This window comes from Arachis stenosperma, chromosome 6 (genome assembly GCF_014773155.1).
Source record: "Arachis stenosperma cultivar V10309 chromosome 6, arast.V10309.gnm1.PFL2, whole genome shotgun sequence".
NCBI classification, from domain to species: Eukaryota; Viridiplantae; Streptophyta; class Magnoliopsida; order Fabales; family Fabaceae; genus Arachis; species Arachis stenosperma.
The window spans coordinates 118,914,091-118,936,210 of NC_080382.1; the positions used below are offsets into that span (position 1 = coordinate 118,914,091).

The 22,120-nt window shown below is 38.2% G+C and overlaps 2 protein-coding genes and 1 long non-coding RNA gene across 3 annotated transcripts; 1 reads left to right on the forward strand and 2 right to left on the reverse strand.

Annotated features, from left to right (window-relative positions):
* The first annotated feature begins 1,609 nt into the window (after window positions 1-1,609).
* Window positions 1,610-2,581, forward strand: LOC130932808 (NADPH-dependent aldehyde reductase-like protein, chloroplastic). Its single transcript, XM_057862224.1, has one exon. The coding sequence runs from the start codon at window positions 1,674-1,676 to the stop codon at window positions 2,481-2,483; it is 810 nt and encodes a 269-aa protein (XP_057718207.1). The 5' UTR covers window positions 1,610-1,673; the 3' UTR covers window positions 2,484-2,581.
* Window positions 2,582-9,747: 7,166 nt separating this feature from the next.
* LOC130934478 (uncharacterized) lies at window positions 9,748-10,164 on the reverse strand. The gene has a single exon (XM_057864044.1). It carries the CDS (start codon window positions 10,162-10,164, stop codon window positions 9,748-9,750), a length of 417 nt encoding a protein of 138 aa, XP_057720027.1.
* A 10,059-nt stretch (window positions 10,165-20,223) lies between these two features.
* On the reverse strand, window positions 20,224-22,041 carry LOC130933301 (uncharacterized). Its single transcript, XR_009067658.1, has 2 exons — window positions 21,720-22,041; window positions 20,224-21,017 (listed from the first exon to the last, which is right to left on the reverse strand). It is a non-coding gene; the product is annotated as an uncharacterized LOC130933301 (long non-coding RNA).
* Window positions 22,042-22,120: the final 79 nt, after the last annotated feature.

The following is a 22,120-nucleotide window of genomic DNA, read 5'->3' on the forward strand; positions in this document are numbered from 1 at the left end:
TATTTTACAAGAGATTAAATTTTAGTTTTTTTTATGTGATTTTTAAATAATTTTTCAAAAATTCTTTTAAAATTTTAGAACAAATGTCTAAATAATATGTTAAATACAAAAATTATTTGTCACTAATAAAAATAAAAATTTATCTATTTTGTGTTTTAAGAAGGTATGTTAAGTTTATAAATTAACAAATTTTTTATTGAAAATATGAAAAAATTTAAATTTTTTATGTATTTATTTTATATTTGTTAAATAAAAATATTTAAAACTTTTTAACAATAATAAATTTATCATGTGTACTTAGGACTAGGAGTGTGCATGGCCCGGTTCGGTCCGAAGATCCGGCCCGGTTCCGAACATTTTAAGGACTAATTTGGTGTGATTTCATTGGGTTTAGGGCCGGGTAAGGGTCTCAAAAATAGACCCGGTCATTATTTCGAGTTGGGTCCGGGCCATAGCTCGGGTCACCCGAAATCGGTCCGGTGGCCCAGTCACCATGCACAATAAATATTTTGTATTATTAGTGATGGATGATGGCTATTATTATGTAGAATTTAAATATTGTAAACTTTGATATTTTGTGTTATTAGTCATTATAAATAAGACTATAAGTTAATGTTTTATATTTAAAATGCATAAGACTTTACACTAATGCATAATATTGTGTTATTTGTATTGATTTAAATATTTGGTGTTATTAGGCAATATTAGTATTGATTATGGTTATGCTTTAATTTTAGAGAAGAGTTGGTTCTTGTTATATTTTTCTAAGTGAATTTTACCATGTCAAATAATGGTTTGAGTCTTGAAAATTTGGATATTTTTACATGCTAACTTACAAGAAGGTATCAAGGTAATATAATGTTAACGGCCCGGTTTTTACCCGGTTTTCACCCGGTATAATTGTGGCCTGAAAGGGTATAGGTTTCATCGGGTCTAAGGTCGGGTTCAGGTCTCATAAATGGGCCCGGTACATATTTCGGGCCGGGTCTGGGTCACATCAAACCCGGTTTCACCCGACTCATGCACACCCCTACTTAGGACACATATTAACTACTACGATTTAGGAGAATTGGGACTGCGTTAAGTTTTATTTTATGTTCAAATTGTGAGGATTAAATTGATGCCTTCAAAAATTTGGCCATATCATTTAACCGTTATAGTGTCACGTGTCATTTAAAATTGCGAAGTCAGCTTTTCAGTGACAAAAAACGTCGAAAGGGCCAAATTGAAGTATAAATCAAAATTTCAAGATACAATTTGAATCAATTAAAAATTTAAAGGCTAAATTATGATGGAGATCAAATTTTAGGGACCATTTTGAGTATTAACTTGAAACAATCATAATATAAAATGAGTCAAAGTCAACCATCAATTATAATACTCTTTCCAAGGAAATGCACATGGCACGATGACAACGTATCTCACGTCACAAAAGACATTATGACATATGATCTCACGTAGCAATTACAAATTAGTAGTACCTGCTTCTGCTTGGGTTGATTAGTATTATTTTTGTATTTTAAATTAAGTGAATACAAAGAATTTTGATTCTTGACCTTCAACTTTCCTACCTTATATATATGCATTAGAAATTTAGATTCTGCCACATAAAACATACACATTCCTAGTTCACTATAACTAAGAAGTAAGAAACATATAGATACATAATAAACATGGCAACTCCAATTCCCGAACCCGTTTCTTATGACTCGACCCGGATTAAACCGCTCCAAGATCGAGTCGCAATCGTCACCGGCTCTTCTCGCGGAATCGGCCGAGAAATCGCGATTCATCTCGCCTCACTCGGCGCCCTAGTCGTCGTCAACTACACCTCCAGCTCGTCCCAAGCCGACTCAGTCGTCGCTCAGATCAACTCCGCCGCCGATTCTCCGCCGCGAGCGGTCGCAGTCAAAGCCGACATCTCAAACCCTGACGACGTCAAATCGCTCTTTGATTCCGCAGAGCGAGCCTTCAACTCGGAGGTCCAAATACTGGTGAATTCCGCAGGTATCCTCGACGGAACATACCCGACGGTGGCGAACACCGACGTGGAGACCTTCGACAAGATCTTCGCGGTGAACACCCGGGGCGCATTCCTGTGCTGTAGAGAGGCAACGAACAGAGTGAAGCGCGGCGGCGGAGGGAGGATCGTCCTGCTGACGACGTCGTTGGTGAAGGCGCTGCGGGCGGGGTACGCGACGTATACGGCATCGAAGGCGGCGGTGGAAGCGATGGTTAAGATCGTTGCGAAGGAGCTGAAGGGGACGGGAATAACGGCAAACTGCGTGGCGCCAGGGCCGATAGCGACGGAGATGTTCTATGAGGGGAAGTCGGAGGAGCTTGTGGAGAAACTAAAGAATGATATTCCGTTTGGGCGTTTAGGGGAACCGAATGACGTGGCGAATTTGGTTGGTTTCTTGGTTAGTGATGGTGGCGAGTGGGTCAACGGCCAAGTGATTCGTGTCAATGGTGGCTTTGTCTAGTTAAACACTTGCTAGTTTCTTGGTACAGGGGTCTGCTGTATGCAAGATCCAGGACTTCAAGCATATTTTATCCAATTCAGATTTGTTAGTTTTGTCCATTTTTGTTTGGATTTGGGTTATGTTTTGAGCGACGCAACCCGACGCTGTCTGTTATTATTATACTAGGATGGGGATCCATGCGGCATGAAATTATAGTTGCCAAAAAAAAAGTTGCCTCAAATCTTCAATGAAAAAAAAAAGCATATAATTAGAAAAAAAAAGCATCCAATATAATTTATAATTAACTTTTTTAAGAATTTTATTTTTTTATAAAAAGCATATAAAATATAATTGAATACAAAATAAATATAAAACTCTTACATAAATAACATATATTTAAAATGAAATTACCAAAGATTTAATAACAATAAAAAATAAGATCTACATATAACATTAAAAAATAGAATTGGATAATTTTAATATTTCGTCATTACTGCATAAATACATAGTTTTTTGTTGAACAAAATAACTAAAAAAGACCACTCTTCTTGTTAAGAGAGTGTTTAAAAAGTATTTGAATGTGAGAAACGAATTCTTTTTTTTAAATAATTTATTTCTATTCGAAATCCAATTTTATGACTTAAAATACGTTTAACATATTAATAGAATAAAATTTAATTCTTTAATTTGAAATAACTCTTATATGAGTTTGTACAAGATGTCCTCTGTACGGGTTGAGAGATGGATCGGGAATTTGCGGGTCGAGGCAGATGCCGGATTATTTTACTGGAGCAATGGGGGTGGTACCTGCAAAGACACTCTGACACTCAAGTCAGAATGGATCTGAGAGGTATAAAGTGTGAGGAATGAATGAATACCTAGAGGGACCTGGGTCCTCTTATTTATAGGTGATGGTGAATATCTTATCTTATCTTATTTGGCTAAGATAAGGGGGACGTTTGAATTCGAAAGTTGATTGAGAGCTCTAGTGGGTCAGTTCTGGGCCCTCTATAGATGCAGGGCGGGTCGGACCCGGGTAACCGGGTCCCGAGACCGTTCCGAGTGTAGGATCCGTGAGCCGGATCTGTAATAGTTGCCCCCGCAGCGGGAGAGCGAGCGAGGTCGGTCTCTGTCGCTGGTATGGTTTCGGCTATTTTGTTGCTCTTCTCTGGTTTCTTGGATCGTCATTCAAAAATGGGTTTGTCACTTAGCGGGGTAGGTCGGTGCGTCGGCCCCGAGTTTTGTGGCGTAGACCTAGTTTCGCCTGGTTGTTTGATTGACGCGACCTTTCTGTATCCTTGTATTCGTTGCATTTCCTGAGGCGTGCTTGTCAGTTATATTCCCCATGGGGGCAATTATTGCGAGGGGATGTTTGGACTGCTTTCCCTTTTCTGCCCCTACGCGCCATGTTGTTTATTAGGGCTATTTACGTCTTTTCGTCCTTTTGAAACCGTTTTGGATTTCTTATTTTTCTTCCCTAGTTTGCTTTATTTCCCATTTGCTTATTCCTCTTCTCTGTGGACTTCTCTCATTTTGGTGTTCTTCCTGCCTCTCTCCTGTTGCATTTTTCTGCCTCTCTACTGTCTTCAAGTTTACATTCGCATTACCAGGTTGGTGTTCTTCCTTTTCTCCCTTTCAATCTGTGTTTGTTTGTTTCCCGCATTTCTGTTTTATATCTGTTTTAGTGTGGATTAGGGTTGTGCCTGTATTTGTATGATGCTCTTTGTTCTTGGGATAGTGGGTTTTATTTTTCTAAGGGGATGAGCACCACTGTGTAGTTAGTAGTAGGTAATGGTGTTTGTTTGGTGTTTCTCCACCATTTTTCGCCGTGAGGTTTGGCTGATGGCGGTGCTCATCACTGTTTTAGGTATGGCTCGTCGAAGGACTGAGGGTGTGAGGGCTCCGGTGGTCCCGGCGGGGGGTGTTCCCTCCCTTTATTCCTATGTTACTAGTGACGTTTAGGGGACGCCGTCGCGGATGACGGAGGCGGACCTCCGGCGGCTCCGTGATTAAGGAGCTGTTTGTGGGGGTGGCGACGGCGAGCGCTATTATGAGCTTGCCATTTCCAAGGTCGACGAGAGGGTTTGTTACACCAATCTCGACTCGCCGACCGTTCCGAATTGGATGTAGGTGTATGAGGCAATGTTCACCCGACTTGGCGTGTGGCTCCCCTTTTCCCCCTTTGTTCAGCAATTGTTAAGTCGGTGTTCTGTGGCGCCGTCCCAACTGCATCCAAATAGTTGGGCCGCGATACGGACTTTCGAGCTCGTGTGCGAGTTTTTGGAGCTCTCGGTTTCGGTGAACGTTTTCCTCTTCCTTTTCTTGTGTACCCTTCCAACCAAAGAAGGGAAGCACAAGAATGGGTATATGTCTTTTAGGGCTCAGCCTCACCGTCGGGTCTTCGGTTTGTATGAGGACTCTTTTCATGGCTTTAAGAGTGGGTACTTTAAGGTTCTCCCTGCTAGGGGGCATCACCCCTTCTGGCTGACGTTGGAGGGTGAGCCCAGTTCCCTACGTACTGGAATTTTGGTGCGGGGCCGTCCGTTTTGACGTGGGTGACGCAGAAATTTTTGTCTGCGGAAGACCGAGACGTCGCCCTCGTCCTTTGGCAGTTGTTTGGGGAGCGTCCTCTTAACCCTAGGGATGTAATGGGTGATCCGGTTGCTTGCCGGGCTTATGGCTGTTTATGCTTTCAAGCCGTTTGCGTGTATCTTTAAGTCGTCGTGGCTTTAGAATTTTCAGTAGGTCGTTTTGGTAGTATGTTGTGGATATCCGTTTTTTAGGCCTCGAGGGTGATCGGTCCTCGATGTTGGCCGTTTTGTTCTTTTGCCTTAGTGACAGTAGGGCAAGTGCGTATTGAAATGAAATTTTATTAAGTTAGGGCCTCGTTAAAACCCTCCGTTTTTGGGAGGGAAAGAGTACTCGAAAATAATGAGAAAAATAATACAAGAAAAAATAAGTCATATAAGTAAAAGACAATTTTTTAGGGAGGGAATGTTTCTACGTATAATATCGCCGTAAGTTGGCGGCGTTCCAGGTTCTCGGGATCTCGATCCCGTCGAGTTTTTCGAGCTTGTAGGCTCCTTTTCCGATTATTCCTTTGACTCGGTATGGGCCTTCCCAGTTGGGGTGAGCTTCCATTCCCTTAGCGTCAGAGCTTCGATGTTGTTTCGTCGTAAGACCAGGTCATCAGGTGAAAAGTCTCTCCGTATTACGCCGTGGTTGTATCTTATCTTGATTTTTTGTTTTAGAGCTAACTCTCTCATGTGGGCTACCGACCTGACCTCATCATTGAGGTCTCACTCGCCATCTTCGTCGTTGCCTCCGACGGTTCTTCTCGGACTTGGCTCCCCGACTTCAACTGGGATGATGGCTTCTACCCCGTATGTCATGCGGAAGGGGGTCTTCCTGCTGGAACTCTAGGGGGTGGTCCGATATGACCAAAGGATCGATCCAAGCTCGTTCGCCCAGTGTCCTTTGGCTTCGTCAAGCCGCTTTTTGAGTCCTTTGACTATTATTTTGTTTGCCGATTCGACTTGCCCGTTTGTCTGGGGGTATTCTACTGAGCTGAAGCGTTGGGATATGTGTAGTCCTTCTAGGAATTCCCTGAACTTCTTGTCCGTGAACTGGGTTCCGTTGTCTGAGATTACAACTTCCGGAATGCCGAATCGAGTGATGATATGTTTCCAGAGGAACTTACGGCACTGGGTAGCCGTGATGAAGGCCAGGGGTTCGGCTTCGATCCACTTGGTATAGTAGTCAACTGCGACTATGATGTATCGAAGTTGTCCAGGGGCTATCGAGAAGGGGCCGATGAGGTCGACGCCCCAAGTTTCGAACGGCCGATCTGCCGTTATTGTATTGAGCTGGTGTGGGGCGGCTTTATGATAGTTGGAGTGCTTTTGGCACTTGTCACAGTTTTTGACTGTTTGTATGGAGTCTTTGATGATTGAGGGCCAGAAGTAACCGACTCGGACGATCTTCTGGGCCAAGGTTTTGCCTCCAATGCGATGGCCGCAGCAGCCCTCATGGATTTCGTGGAGTATATACTCCGTGTCCCCAGGCTCGATGCATTTGAGTAGGCGTTGCGAGAATTCTCGTTTGTACAGCTGTCCTGTTATGACGGTGTAGTTAGCGGCTACCCTTTTTATCCAATTTGCCTCCTTAGGGTCCTCGGGTAACACTCCGTTGAGGAAGTATTGTAGAATGGGAGAGGTCCATGACTCCTGGTCAGAGATCGGCAGGCTAGTGTCGGTGGTGTTTGATATAGATGGCGTTCTAACGACTTCTTGAATTAACGACCGGTTACCTTGTCCTAGCTTGGTTTTGGCTAGTTTCGAGAGCAGGTCTACCCTTGCATTTCGTTCTCTGGGGACGTGTTGTATGGTTACCTGGTCAAATTCTTCCTTTAGCTTGTTTACTTTGGTGAGGTACTGTTGGAGCAGGGGGTCTCGTATTTGGTAGTCTCCGTTAACTTGGGAGCTAACTACTTGTGAGTCGCTGCATACCTCCAAAATTTTTGTCCAGACTTCTTTGGCTAGAATTAAGCTGGCCAAGAGAGCCTCGTATTCTGCTTGGTTATTGGAAACCGGAAACTCGTATCGAACAGATTGTTCGATTACGATCCCATTTTGGCTTTTGAGTATGACTCCGGCTCCGTCGGAGGTGGTATTAGATGAGCCGTCTACGTGTAGTTTCCAAGTTTCGGGGGTGGGATTTCCTGGCGTCATCTCGGCGATGAAGTTTGCCATGTCCTGCGCTTGGATTGCATTCCGAGGTCGAACTTTATTTAGAATTGGGACAATTCGATGGACCATGCTAGCATTCTCCTCGCTAGGTCGGGCTTTTGCAGGACTTGCCTGGCCGCTTGGTTGGTTCGGACCGTAATGGGGTGGGCCTGGAAGTATTGTCGGAGACGACGGGATGCCGTGAGGAGTGCGAAGGCGAGTTTCTCGAGGCGTGAGTAGCGTGATTCCGTGTCTTGTAAGACTTTGCTTATGAAGTAGATGGGTTGCTGGACTTTATTCTCGTCTTCTCGGATAAGTGCTGCTGCGAGAGCTTCTTCTGTTATAGATAGGTATAGGTAAAGGATCTCTCCTGTTTGGGGTTTAGCAAGAATCGGGGGTTCCGCTAGGACTTTCTTGAAATGTTGGAATGCCTCTTTGTATTCCGCTTCCTATTTGAAGGGGGTTCCTTTTTTCATAAGTTTGAAGAAAGGGATTGCCTTTTGGGCCGATGCGCCGAGAAAATGAGATAATGCGGTTAGTCGACCGATGAGTTTCTGGATGTCTTTGAGGTTTTTTGGGCTCTCCATTTTGAGGACGGCTCTGCATTTCTTAGGGTTTGCCTCTACCCCGCGTTGTGTGATCATGAAACCAAGGAATTTTCCTACTTCCATTCCGAATGCACATTTGGTCGGGTTGAGGCGCATTCGGTGTTTCCTTAAGGTATTCATTATGAGCTCGAGGCCGCCGATGAGCTGTTCGCTAGATTCGGTCATTGCGAGCATGTCATCTATATAGACTTCTAGCTTGGTCCCAGACAGGTCTAGAAATATTTTGTTGACGAGTCTTTGGCCGGTGGATGGGTATCTGGTTGTACCTGGAGTACGCGTCCATGAAGCTGAGATATTGGTGGCCGGATGCGGCGTCTACTAGTTCGTCAATGTTTGGTAGCGGGAATGCTTCTTTTGGACAGGCCTTGTTTCATTCCGTGTAGTCGACACACATCCGCCATTTCCCGTTAGCTTTTTTTACTAGTACGACGTTAGCTAGCCAGGTCGCATAGGGTAGTTCCCTGATAAAGCCTGCTTCAAGGAGGGCTCTGACCTATTTTTTGACTTCGGCAGCTCGGTCGGAGGACATTTTCCGTCTCCTTTGTGTTACAGGTTTGGCCATAGGATCTATAGTTAGCTGGTGGGACATTAGGTCGAGATCTATTCCTGGCATGTCGGCGGGCGTGAATGCGAAAAGATCTCTGTTCTACTTTAAGAGGCGCGAGAGGTCTTCCTTGAGGTCGTAAGGGAGATTCCAGTTGATGAAAGTGTGTTCTTCTCTGGTTTGGCCTATTTGTAGCTTCTCCATGTCTCCCTCTGGCTCCGGTTTGGGTTTCCCGTCTTGTCGGGCATCCAGATTGTGTAAGAATATGCCGGCCGCGTCTCAGGATCTTTTTCGCAGTGCTAAGCTAGTGTTGTCGCACTCTATCGCGGTTTTCCGGTCTCCGTGGATAGTTTCGACGGAGCCATCTTCTGCCGTGAACTTCATTTGGAGGTATTTGGTGAAGATGACGGCGGGGAGGTCGTTTATTGTTTTCCTTCTGAGGATGACATTATAAGCGGTGGAGTCTTTGAAGACAGAATTGTCTTTCTCTGGCCTCCCTTCCCTGTGGTAAGGGGGAGGATGATGGAACCGTCTGGTTTGAGGAAGTTATCCTAAAGTCTGGTTACTCCGTTGCGGTATGTTTGGAAGTTGTCGTTGTAGAGTTCGAGTTTGTCGAAAGCTCATCTGAAGAGGATGTTGGAGTCTGCTCCCGTGTCCACTAGTATTCTTCTAACTAGTCCGGTTCCGATCTTTGCCGAGATGACGAAGGGGGCGTCTTCCGCCGAGGTACCGTATTGGCAATCTTCGGGGGAGAACGTTATTGCTCTGTTGGTGGTGGTTGAGTTTTGTTGTTTGACTGCCAGTATTTTGAAGTCCTTCTTTAGTGCTGATTTTGATTTCCCCAGGACGTCTTTGCCCGTGATGACATTCACAATAATGGTCGGGTCTGTTTCCGGGCTTTTCCTGGGGCCTTGTCTATGTGTTCTCGGGTTACGTCCTTCTCTTTCTGGCGATCTTTCTTTTTTCGCGCGTCTTTGGTTCCCTGATGATCTTGGCGAACTCCAGGAGTTTGCCGTCTCGTATAGCTTGTTCAAGGGCGTCTTTTAAATCGAAGCAGTCTTGCGTTCTATGTCTGTATCCTCAGTGGTAGCGTAGTATAGGGTAGTGTTACCACCCGTTCTTTCCTTTAGCTGTCTGGCCTTCGGGAGGATGCCTCGATCTGCTATCTTATGGTATATCTCGGTGATCGGCGCTGTCAGAGGTGTGTAGTTGGAGAATTTTCCGACTCTGGGAGGTCGGTTTGTGTTCACTGGCTTGGGGTGTTCCTTCTGATTCTCTCTGGGTGGGGGTTGTGCTGAGGTGCCATCGAGCCGTGTTGTGTGCTGCCGTTTATTGGCTGCAACGACTTGGCTTACTTCTTCGTCGTTTATATACTCCTTCGGAATGCTTTATATTTTGTGCATAGTCTATACTGGTTTGGTAGTGAGGTGTTTCCGGAAGTCCTCGTTCATGAGCCCGTTTGTAAGGCAGAGGCTTGCGACCGAGTCTGTGAGTCCGTCGACTGTCAAACACTCGTCATTAAATCGGTCGAGGTATTTCCTCGTGGATTTGTCCTGTCTCTGAATGATTCCCAACAAGCTGATGGGGTGTTTGACTTTTGTGATTCTGGTGGTGAACTGAGCTATGAATTTCCGCGAGATATCATGGAAACCGGTTATGGATCCGTTGGGGAGGGCGTTGAACCATTTAATCGCGGGCCCGGCTAGGGTTACCGGGAAGGCCCTACACCGGATCGCGTTGGCGGCTCCTTCTAAATTCATCCTAGCCTCAAAGGCCGTTAGGTGTTCCTGGGGGTCTTTGGTTCCGTCGTACTTCATGTCCATGGGTTTGTCGAAGCCTTTAGGGAGTTTTGCTCTTAGGATTTTTTTTGTAAAGGGAGTAGCTCCCATTATCACATGGCCACTTCTTGTGCGTTTGGCTTCTCGGTGCCGTTGGTCGTTGTCCGTGTTGTGTTGACGAGCTGGGTCGCGTGAGGTACTGCGATCGTACCTTTTGCCGTGTCGCCGTTCTGGCGTCCTATCGTGTCCGTGGTTACGGGAGACGCTGCGATTGTACCTTTTGGCGTGTTGCCGTTCTGGCGACCTGCCATGGCGAGATCTGGATCTAGAGGTTGCGTGACTTCCATGTTCGTTGTTGTGGTTTCCCTTTGTTATGACTCTGCCTTCGAGTTCTTGTACTCGGAGGCAGAGGTCTTAGATTATCTGAGCTGCTTTCTCTCCCAGGCCTTCGGAGTGTCGTGCTTCAACGAGAGCGGGGTTGTTTTCTTTCTCGCGTGCTAGAGTGGTCTGGTAGATAGCGCTTGCTATCCTTCCATGGGGGTATGGCTTCTTGGCTTTCGGGAGTTGGGTTCCTTGTTTTGTAGTTATCGTGGTGGCTCGGGGACTGCTCTCCGAGTTCGTCCAGCATTCCGTCCCAATGTCGCAAGTCCCCACAGACGGCGCCAATGTATAAGATGTCCTTTGTACGGGTTGAGAGATAGATTGGGAACTTGCAGGTCGAGGCGGATGCCGGATTATTTGACTAGAGCAATGGGGGTAGTACCTGCAAAGATACTCCGATGCTCAAGTCAGAATGGATCTGAGAGGTATAAGGTGTGAGGAATGAATGAATACCCAGAGGGACTTAGGTCCTCTTATTTATAAGTGATGGTGAATATCTTATCTTATCTTATTTGGCTAAGATAAGGGGGATGTTTGAATTCAAAAGTTCGTTGAGAGCTCAAGTGGGCCGGTTCTGGGCCCTCTAGAAAGGTGGGGCGGGCGGGTCGGACCCAGGTAATCGAGTCCCGAGACCGTTCTGGGTGTGGGATCTGTGGGCTGGATCCATAACAAAGTTAACTTTTTTTATTTTTATAATTTTGTCCTTAATTAATAAAGTTATTTTATTAAACATATACTTATTATTAAAATATATGAAAAAATATACTAAAATCAATATAAAAATAAAATATACTATGACATTGTATTTTATATTTTTCAAGAAAATGTTCTAGCTTCATGAAATATTATATCTATATATTATGTGAAAATTAAATATAAAATTTAATCAATTTGTTAAGCAAACAAAGTTATTAATAACATAAATAATATCGTCGATTTGTCATACATAGGATAACAAATATAACAAAATATATCTTAAAATATAACTGAAAAGTGAATTTTTAGAGTTTATCTCACATATAATATTAAAATATTATTCAATCAAAATACTTTTCAATCACCAATAAACTTACAAAAATTAATATTCCATCTTTTTACTCAACCATTCGTCCATTTCAAGCGACCCTCTTCCTCTAAGCTAAAAAATACTCCAACAAGAGTAGGATTGGCAACAAGCAATTCCATAGCATGAAAAAGTAGTCGACCTTGCAAGCCTAATTTAGCTAATGCAGCCCTAGTTTTACAAGTCTTACAAACTTCAGCGCTTGTATTTACAATAGCATTTGCAATGTCTTTCATTACCATAGTCATGTCTTTCATATTTTGTGACAAATAACTATCATTTGTGTTTTATCTTTTATCTTTTGTGGATGTGGTGTTTGACATTGATAGAATGGAATGGATGGAATATATGACGGTAAAATTTGTGAATCCGGGTTGTCGGTCCACTTTTATTCTCGAAGAGATTAAAATTTTCAAGTGCACCTCATTTTGGCCTATAATTCATCAATATTTTTTTTAATAGTTATGTCCGCGTTCTTTCTTTCCCATCTTCGCACCTTTTGTTTAGTACTCTTTATTCTAATTCCAGTTGCTATATCTTTATCATATATCTCTCTAAAAATGTTCAAATAATAAAAATATTTTTTAATAGATTTGAATTTGAGATTTGTCTATAATAAAAGTAGAAAATAAATTGAGAAAAATAATAATAAGAATAAAAACAAAGAAGTACATGAAAGAAATAGAATATACAGATCAAACATATTGATTTTCACACTTTAGTAGTAGCTTCGTTATATCATTCCATCTCACTCCACTTTTTCGTTCTATTACTTTTGCTAATACCGTTTGTTCTTTGAGAGTTTTCAAATGATTTAAGATCTTACTCTTGTTAATATTCACCAAGAATTTGTCATTAATTTTATCTATTACTTTTTAGTAAACTTCAGATGAAAAGACTATATCTTCTTTTTTACTCTTATTCTTTTGTTTTTTAAGAACTTCAAACATTAAACTATCCATCTCCCTTGTCCACTTAAAGTAATTATCACAATTATTTTTTTCTGCCACATCTACAATCTTCTCAACATCCATTTTACCACCTATAAATATGTATATATTTTAGAATAAAAATGATTGTTAACGAATACATTTGAGTACTATATGATACCATCAATAAGTTCTTTGGAATAATAAACATAATAATAGCATCACTATAAAAATATAGTAGATATAAAGTGCATACTATATAAATTTACTCAGAAATAAATTACAAATGTTATATAATGACAATAAATAACAAGAGTGCAAGTTGAATGTGATATAACTTCATTCAAAAAGTAACATCATAAGAAAATTTTATAATTCTAATGTTGTTTACATATATAAGTATTTTACATTTTAGATGCTATAAAATCTCTAAAAATATCCCCTTTTCTTCCATCTTCAACTCTGTAAGGTACCAGAAGTCAAGGGAGAGATGACTAGTAATGTGATTAAAAAAGGTCAGGAAGATAGAATGAAATTGATTCTACAGAACGTGACTTTGATTATAAGTTATTCAGATAGGAGGAGTCTTGCTATTTATATACAAAGACCTAACTAAATATAATCGACTTAGTCTAAACCAGTATTAATAACTAAAGGTAGTTACAGGCTTATTGAAAGAAGAGTTTTTGTTGACTAAGTCACTATAGGCACTAGGCGCTAGTGGACGTTAGGCACCAGATGGTGTTGGGCGCAGGTCTTTGGGCGTTGGGTGCCGATCCACAGGCACTAAGCGCCAGTTCATACCGACACCCCCTAAAACTCAGGTCTTTTTAGATAAGACCCTGAGTTTGATTTTGAATTTTTCAAAGCTGTGAAGGGAGATAGTTTTAGTAAGGAGATCTGCTACTTGGTCAATTGTTGGAATATACACTACAACAAGTTGTTTTCAATTGGCCCTTTCTCTAACCGAATGAAGATCCAAATTAAAGTGCTTTGTTTTGTTGTGTAAAATAAGATTGGCAGAATATTGTCCTATAAATTACTGGAACATGAGTGCATTTGATCTGAGGTTCTGAAAATAGGTTAAGAATCCAGCGAACATCTATTTCTGGAGTTGTAATGCTCTTGAATTCATCTTCTGCACTGGATTTGCTGACTGAATGTTGCTTCTTATTTACCCATGAGACCAGATTGGATCCTATGGTTAATCTTCTATCATTTATGTCCGTGCTCCAATTTGAATCTGCAAAAGCAAATAATCTAAAGTCAGTACAAGGTTGAAAGAAGATCCCTTGATCCTTGGTACCAACCATGTATCTTAGAATTCATTTGACACATTTCCAGTGTGTTAAGAGGGGATTGTGCATATATTGTGAAACTTTATTTATTGCATATGCTATATCTGGATGAGTAAGGGTGCCATATTGTAAAGTACCTACGATAGATCTATAAAGAGTGGGTTTATCAAAGACTTTTTCTACATGAGTTGAGAGTTTAGTGCTAGTAATCATAGGAGCAGGCATTGGTTGAGAGTCATGCATATGCGCTCTAATTAATAGGTCTTCTATATACTTTGTCTGAGATAAAATATATGATCCAGTTTTAATTTTTGAGGCTTTAATGCCTAAGAAATAGTTAAATTCACCTAGGTCTTTTAAATCAAACAAAGAGTGTAATTGATTCATGAGCACAACAATCTTGTTTTCATCATCACAAGTTACCAAGATATCATCCACATGTACAAGAATCTACATTGTTGTCTTGGATGTTATTCGAATAAAGAGAGAAGGGTCTGACCTTGTACTTTTGAAACCAAAATGAAAAAGATTTGTAGAAAGCTTAGCAAACCAAGCTCTTGGAGCTTGTTTTAGTCCATAAATAGATTTGCGAAGCTTGCAAACTTGAGTTCTTGTCCTTGAGAAAAGGAAGGCAGTTGTTGCATAAACACAGTTTATTGAAACTCACTATTGAGGAATGCATTATTAAAGTTATATTATCGAATTGGCCATGATTTTGAGTTAACAATTGTGAGTATAATGCGAATAGTTGCTGGTTTAATCACAGGATTGAAAACTTGATCATAATCGATGCCTTCTCTTTGATGAAATCCTTTAGGAACCAATATTGCTTTATACTTAGGAATAGTGCCATTCGGATGTCTCTTTATGGCAAACACCCAACGACACCCTATGACAGTGCTATTTTTTAAGGGATCATTAATCGACCAAGTATGATTTCTATGTAGGGCTGAAATTTCTTCCTCTATAGCCTTGGTCCAATGTGATGTTGTAAGGGCTAATTTAACACTGGTTGGGATTTTATTTATCAAACCAGGAGAGATTTTTACACTAGTAGTTAGTGCCTTATGCTTTAAATTTCATGTTTTGGATCTTGTAACCATAGGATGAAGGTTGGTAGCGGGATTAGAAGATAATGAGGGAAGAACTATCTCAATCTCTTGAATTGGAATAGGTGCAGCTATTAGAAGGGGGTTCTAAAGTAGAGGTTGTAATCTAGGTTAAGGTGTTTTCAGAATTTTGAGTTTTTAAAGTTAAGGGTGTAATATAAGGTGTTGAGGAATGATGCATTATTTGATTTCCAAGAGAAGAAGATAATAAAGGTGCTATGAAAGAAATAATTGGTGTGGACAAAGTTGAGAGAGTAGTAGAGTTCTTGGTAGTTAAAGGAGTATGCGCTGCAAACATTGAACTACAGGAAAAAATAGTTTCATTAAACAAAACATGACAAGTAATAAAGATTTTACCTTGAGAATTTATACACTTGTAACCTTCGTGATGTGATGCATAGCCTACAAACACACACAATTCTGATTTGTATTAGAATTTTGTTGAATTGTAGGGTGTTAAAAGTGGATAACATCCACAGCCATAAAACTTGAAGAATTGATAATCTGATACTTTATGATTTAACATCTCATAAGGAGTTTTATTAGCAAGAGTAATAGATGGCAAATGATTGATAATAAATGTGGCAGATAAGAAAGCATCATCCCAGTATTTTAAAGGCAAACCAATATTAGCTAACATGAATAATCCAACTTCAACTAAGTGCCTATGTTTCCTTTCTACCCTACCATTTTACTGGTGGGTGTAAGGACAAGAATACCTATGTGTGATATTATTTTGTGCTAAAAATTGCTTAAAGGTATAAGACATATATTCTTGACCATGGTCAGTGTGTAATTGTTTAATGGAATGTCCAGTATATTTTTCCATTTGCAATTTATACTATTGAAAAATTGAGAAATCTTAAGATTTTGTAGAGAGTAAGTAAATATATAGATATCTTGTATGTGAATCAAGAAATAAAACATAATAAGAGAATTTATGATGTGATAGGACTGGAGAAGGACCCCAAATATCACTGTAAATCATTTCTAAAGGATGGTTAAATTGATTAGAACCAGAATGAAATGACAATGCATGCATCTTAGACATACAACAAAATTTACACAAGGAAGAAGAGGCATTATCATTGATCTGTATTGGTGAAAGATTACATTTATTTTGAGAATCAAAGAGACAATCTTAGGTGCACAATGCCAAACATCAAAATCATGACAAATATCAGACAAGGCAATTGGATTAGATGTAATGATGAGTGATTTTGCTATTGCCACCCTTTTAAATTCCTAAACTCCTTCCTTAGGACATCTTTAGAGTAGAATCTGGTAGGTGTCCTGAGATTTGACATAACAAACATGAGAATGAAATTCAAAATAGCAATTATTATCTTTAGTAAATTAGTAAATACTGATTAAATTGCTAGAGATATCAGGGGAATGTAAAAGTTGTTTAAGAATAAATTTGTTATTGTTATCAAGAGAAACTAGGTAAGAATGACCGATATGTGCAATAGGTGTTGAATTACCAATACCTAAAACTACTTGTTCTGTACCCTGAAAATCAGAGGAGGTTAAAAGACTGGAATGTTCATTTGTGATTTGATGAGAAGCTCCAATGTCTAGAAACCAAGAATTCTCAGAAGATGCAACTAGTGAAGTGAAGTAAGCTATGGAATTGTGAACATTTTTGAGTTGAGACAAACATCATTAAGTATATACCTTTGAGGTTGCAAGTCAAACTTTTTGAAGCTTTGGTGTTTCAGCTCTCGTCAGAATATCAATAGGACCACCAACTCTTTGAGGTGAGGGTTGCACTACTCGACCTTCATTTACTTTGAACTTTCCTTTGTTTGGTCTTTGTCATCATAAGGGCTGTGTCTTCATCGATATTCCAGTTTTCCTCAACTGGTTGTGGGTCAACAACAATTTGAGTAATGGGTGTCTGTTGAGTAACTGAAGAAATTAAAAGGTAAGGGGAGTCGAATATCAAAATGATGCCTAAAGAAGTACGAAGTACTTAGAAATTAAAGATTTATTTTATATACTCACCTTTGATTTTTTTTTGTTGATATTTGCACAGTAAATAAATATTGACAAGATGTTATAACGAAAACCTGAATCTATGAAAGTATGTGAAAGGGAAAGTACTGAATACCATAGAGCTCGGAGGTGTCCAAATTCAGGAGGAATTGAGATCCCAAGCTGAAGAAAAAATTGAAGAGGTCCAGATCGGGAATGAGGTCGGAAAGACGACAAACGTGGGGGCCAATTTGAAAGAACAATTGAATAAGAGCTTGTTAAGCTCCTACGGAATAATTATGATCTTTTGGTCTGAAAAGTCTCTGACATGTTTGGGATCCATCCCAACCTCACGAGCCACAAGGTTGTTGTTTACCCGAGCTCACGACCTGTATAACAAAAATGACGAAAGCTCAGTCCTGAAAGAGCAGAAGTTGTAGAAGAGCAAGTTCAGGCACTATTAGAAGCTGACTTCACAAGAGAAGTACAATATCCACTATGACTCGCTAATGTGGTATTCGTGAAGAAACAAAACAGAAAATAGAAGATGTACATCGACTATACCAATCTCAACAAAACCTGTCCAAAGAATCCTTACTCTTTATCCAGTATTAATACTTTAGTAGACTTAGTTTTGGGCTATAAATACCTATCTTTTATAGATGAGTACTCAGGATATAATTAAATTTTGATGTATAGACCGGATCAAGAGGAAATATCTTTCATCACTTCTAAGGCAAATTACTGCTATATAGTTATGTCCTTTGGATTGAAAAATACAGAGATTATATATCAATGGTTGATGAACAAGGTATTCTCATCTCACCTTAAAACATTATTAAAAGTCTATGTAGATGACATATTTGTTAAGACCAAAGAAAGAGCCACATTGAAAAATTGATACTTTGATAGTAATAACACTCTTATCTGTACCTAAAATTCACATTATTTTTTTGGTCCAAAGATTATTGAATTACTATTCTTATAGTGCTATCAACTACAAATAGGTTATCCTATATTGTCAATGAACACTTCTAAAGAGATGAACACTTCTAAAGAAATAGACAGTCTAATCCAGTGAAAACTCGAATTCTAATAATACTGGCTTACTTTCTTCCTACCGGATAGGATTAGAATATCAATATCTCTTCTGCGAACGGAAGTTTAACTCAATATCTTGAACTCATAATCTCACTTCGTGCGTGTAACTCTAAAAAGAAGACATGTACATGTCGGGCTCTTGCAACACAAGGAGTTTCCTGGGACATTCCATTCAAAAAGAGCAAAAAAAAAAACCTTAGTTAAAAACAATAGGTACTAAATAGTGCTAATATTTTTATGCATACATGACATTTTTTATGGTTTAGTTTCAAAGATACTGTTAAATTTATTAACTAAAAAAATCATATGAAGTATAAAATTTAAATTTTAATACATTTATTTATTAGGAAAATATTATTTTTTATTGATAATAATTTTAATATATATTTTTAGGAAAAATATTAGCTAAACCAATTTCTTAATATCAAAACGAGTGTTTTGTTTCTTTAATGTTAGTGGTTTATTGTGTTAGTCATAATGGTGGCCTGGTCCCTAGGTCTCTTAATTCTTATCTGAGTTAAATTTTAATTTGGCCCTTGAAATTTGATCTGATGCTCAGAATGACCTTCACAATTTCGTTGGTCCTAATTAGAACTCTCAAATTTATAATTGTGCCTCCAACTTGTCTCTGCGATTATCTCCGGAAATACTGATTTGGCATAATTACATAACACGATGGACACTATTTAAACGACAGCGTATTGATTTTGTACCCAAACCTTTTAGAAATCACGTCGTTTCAGTTTTGTGTAGATTAAACTCTCTTTCTTCTCACTATGACGATCATAAGTTTTAACCCACACAAAATTGAAACAATGTGGTTTTCAAAGGGTTGGACGCGAAACCAATATACCATCGTTTAAGTAGTGTCCAATATGTCTTGTCATTGCGTTAGATCATCATTCTGGTGACGGAGATAATCGCAGAGGCAAGTCGGAGTCATGATTGCAAATTTGGGAAGTTCGAATTGGGACCAATAAAATTGTGAAAATTATTCTGAACACCAAACCAAATTTCAGAGACCAAATTGAGATTTAACTTATTCTTATCCAGATCTAAAAAGTATGTTAGACTTGATTCACTTGTTTCTCAATAATTAGAGCATAAATCCAAGAGATAGTGGTAGTATTTTTGCTTCCCCTTGTTTGTAATGGGGTTTGATTAACAAGTGTTTTAAGTATAATTTTAAAAATTCATTTACCATTTTGGTTGAGAGCGAAATAATTAAAGAAATTTTTATGGATGAACTCTATTTGTATATAATCATGATAAAACTGAAAGTAATCCATGCTGCTCACCAAGTCCAACTTAATTATATTTTCAAAGTTATTATAAATTATAAAATTGAAATTACTCTACATTATAAAATCAAATCTAATTTTATTAAAATGAAAACTCACATGCAGTTGTATTTACGTGAAGTTAACAATTAAAAATCGTTAGACGATAATTTAATCAAATAAATTAAATTATCTAATCATTTTTAATTATTAATTTTTATTTAAAGATAACTGTACATGAATCTCCAATCTTTATTAATAGTTTAAGAATCTATTTTAGAAAAATAAAAGATTAAACAAATTTTAATATTTACTTATTTATTAATTACTCTTTATAATCAGTTATGTAATAATTATTAGTTTAAATAAATAAAATATGGCTTAAAATTTAAAAATAAATTTTATCACTCCCTATTTACTAATGTCACTTTTATTATATAGTATTTTTAATTATTCTTATACAAACATAGAGTATAATTTAAACAAATCATATAAAGAAAAAAAAAAGACATTATCAATTATGAAAATGAAAATACCATTCTCTTAAAAACAATCTATTATGTTTGGATTAAATGAAAAACATTATCAATTTGTATAACAACATGGGCAAGAAGGTGTAAAACTATTATTTATATTTATATTATTTAATACCGAGAATAATTTGATAAAATTATTACAAAGACACAAACAATTAGCTTTTTTTTTTTTTACTTTAATAATAAACATTTAATTATAATGTGTGGAACGAATATTATTATTCTTTCATTTTTATATTATTTTAGAAAATTAGATAATAAAAAAAGAGTAAAAAGACAATTAGGCATACTTTTCCTTATCAAAATCGAACTGATATAATTAAAGTTTTAAAAACCAGACCGATCATTAAATCGTTTTAATCACTGATTCATTGGTTTACTAGTCCAATCAGTTTAATCGTAGTCTAACTGTAGTCTAACCGGAAAACCGTTTTATAATAAAAATAATAAATTATAAATAAATACTCTAAAACATCATTATAAATAAAACACTCTAAAGAATTATTGTCCAAGGTTTCCAATTTTAATGACAAATAAGTGAATGTTGTTAGAAAGCTTCTCTGGGATACTTCTCTTTCTTCATTTACCGTCAAAAGCAATGATAGCCTCGTTGAGTTGAAAGTTGCTTCCCTGCCTCCAGCTAAATCAAGTTGTAACAAAAATTCAGAACAAACAAGAAGAAATAAAAACACAGCAATTAAGAGAAAGGCTTCAATTTTGTTTTTTTGTCTCTTTTTTATTTTGTGCTAGAAACTTGAAATTGTATTCCCCTACTTCTAGCTAGAAAAACCATATATTTTTAATTTAATCATAACTAGACCATGAGTTAACCTTAAAACTAAAGCTTGAATAAACAAACTATGTCATAACAGCTATTAAGTATGCAAATTGAATTAAAAAATAAATAAGCAAATTAATTTTTTAATGAATAAAAAGAGCAACTAATTATGAAAGAGAAACAGAACATGAATATATGATTACATGAAATGAAATGAGGAAAGAATTGAACTGATAAGAAGAAAGTGTGATAGATGAGTGATTGTTGAAAGAGAAAGGAGAGTGAATAGCAGGAGAAGAAGCATTATAATTGAGTTTTAGGTTAAGCAAACCCATGATGCTGTTTCCAGAATTCAAGAGAAAGAGGAGATTCCATCGAAGGAAGTTAGTTAAATTGCTTCTGTTACAACCACTACCAGTTATTCATCTTCTCTGCATTAAGATTAGCTGTATCGTTTGAAATGGGAAGATTAGAAGCCAAAATTATTATCCACAGATGTATATTCGCAAATGTTTCTTGGTTCATACTATTATCCATAATTGAAATCAATAAATCACCAAGACAGTCACAATCTAAGTAAAAATTAAATCACAAAACAGTAAAACAAACACAACAACTCAGCAACACATCATTAATCAATAATCACAATACATTCAAAATCAATAATCAGTAAACTAAAATCACAAGTTCAAATTTTGCAATGTGAAATTAACAACATTCAAACTTTGCACACAATTACTTTCAAGTTGACATAACAATGATTAATCAAATAATAGCTTAAGTGGATCTATACCTTATTTTTTTGATACAGCTACAATCACTAAAATTTTTATAAGTTAATCCCCTGTTTAGATGTTAAGTACAGTTTATTTGGTTATAAAAGAGAAAAGGGTGTCATAGCAATTTTTATTTTCGCAGAAACTTGGAGAATAACAACTTCATTGGTTTAGTTCCCAGTGAACTCCTTAATAGATCAAAGAAATTAAAGGTTCACTATCATTGAGGCATGCATGCTTAGTTAATAGCAAATAGTCAAAAATCCAAAGTCTAAAGTTTATAATGACTAGTAATGAAAGATATTCTTAATTCTTGATATAATTTTAATTTTATTTTAATCTGAAAATGCTACTGTAGGGCAAAATCCATACCTATGTAGTTCTGCATTATCATGCAACCAACACATCGAAACAATTGAGAAGATGAAAAACAATGTACTTATTCCTGTAGTAGCAATGTAGCATTAGTTGTTGGAATTTTGGTGCTTCTAATAGTTTCTGCAGCAGCTATAATCTTCTTAGTTACCACAGTCCATGGAGCCACAACAGGAAGCCATATGAAGTGGGGCTGAGTAGAAGAAGACAACATCGGACACCGAGCTCGAAGAAGAAGCTGCGATTGGCGAGTCTCTCCTTACGGCGGTGGTGGAGGCTATAACCTAGGGTTGAGAGTTGAGAGAGGAGAGAGTCTAAGGAATTGGGGAAATCAGAAATGGCTTGAGGAGGAGGAGGATTTTTTTATCCCTAGGCACAGAACCATAAACGGCGACGTT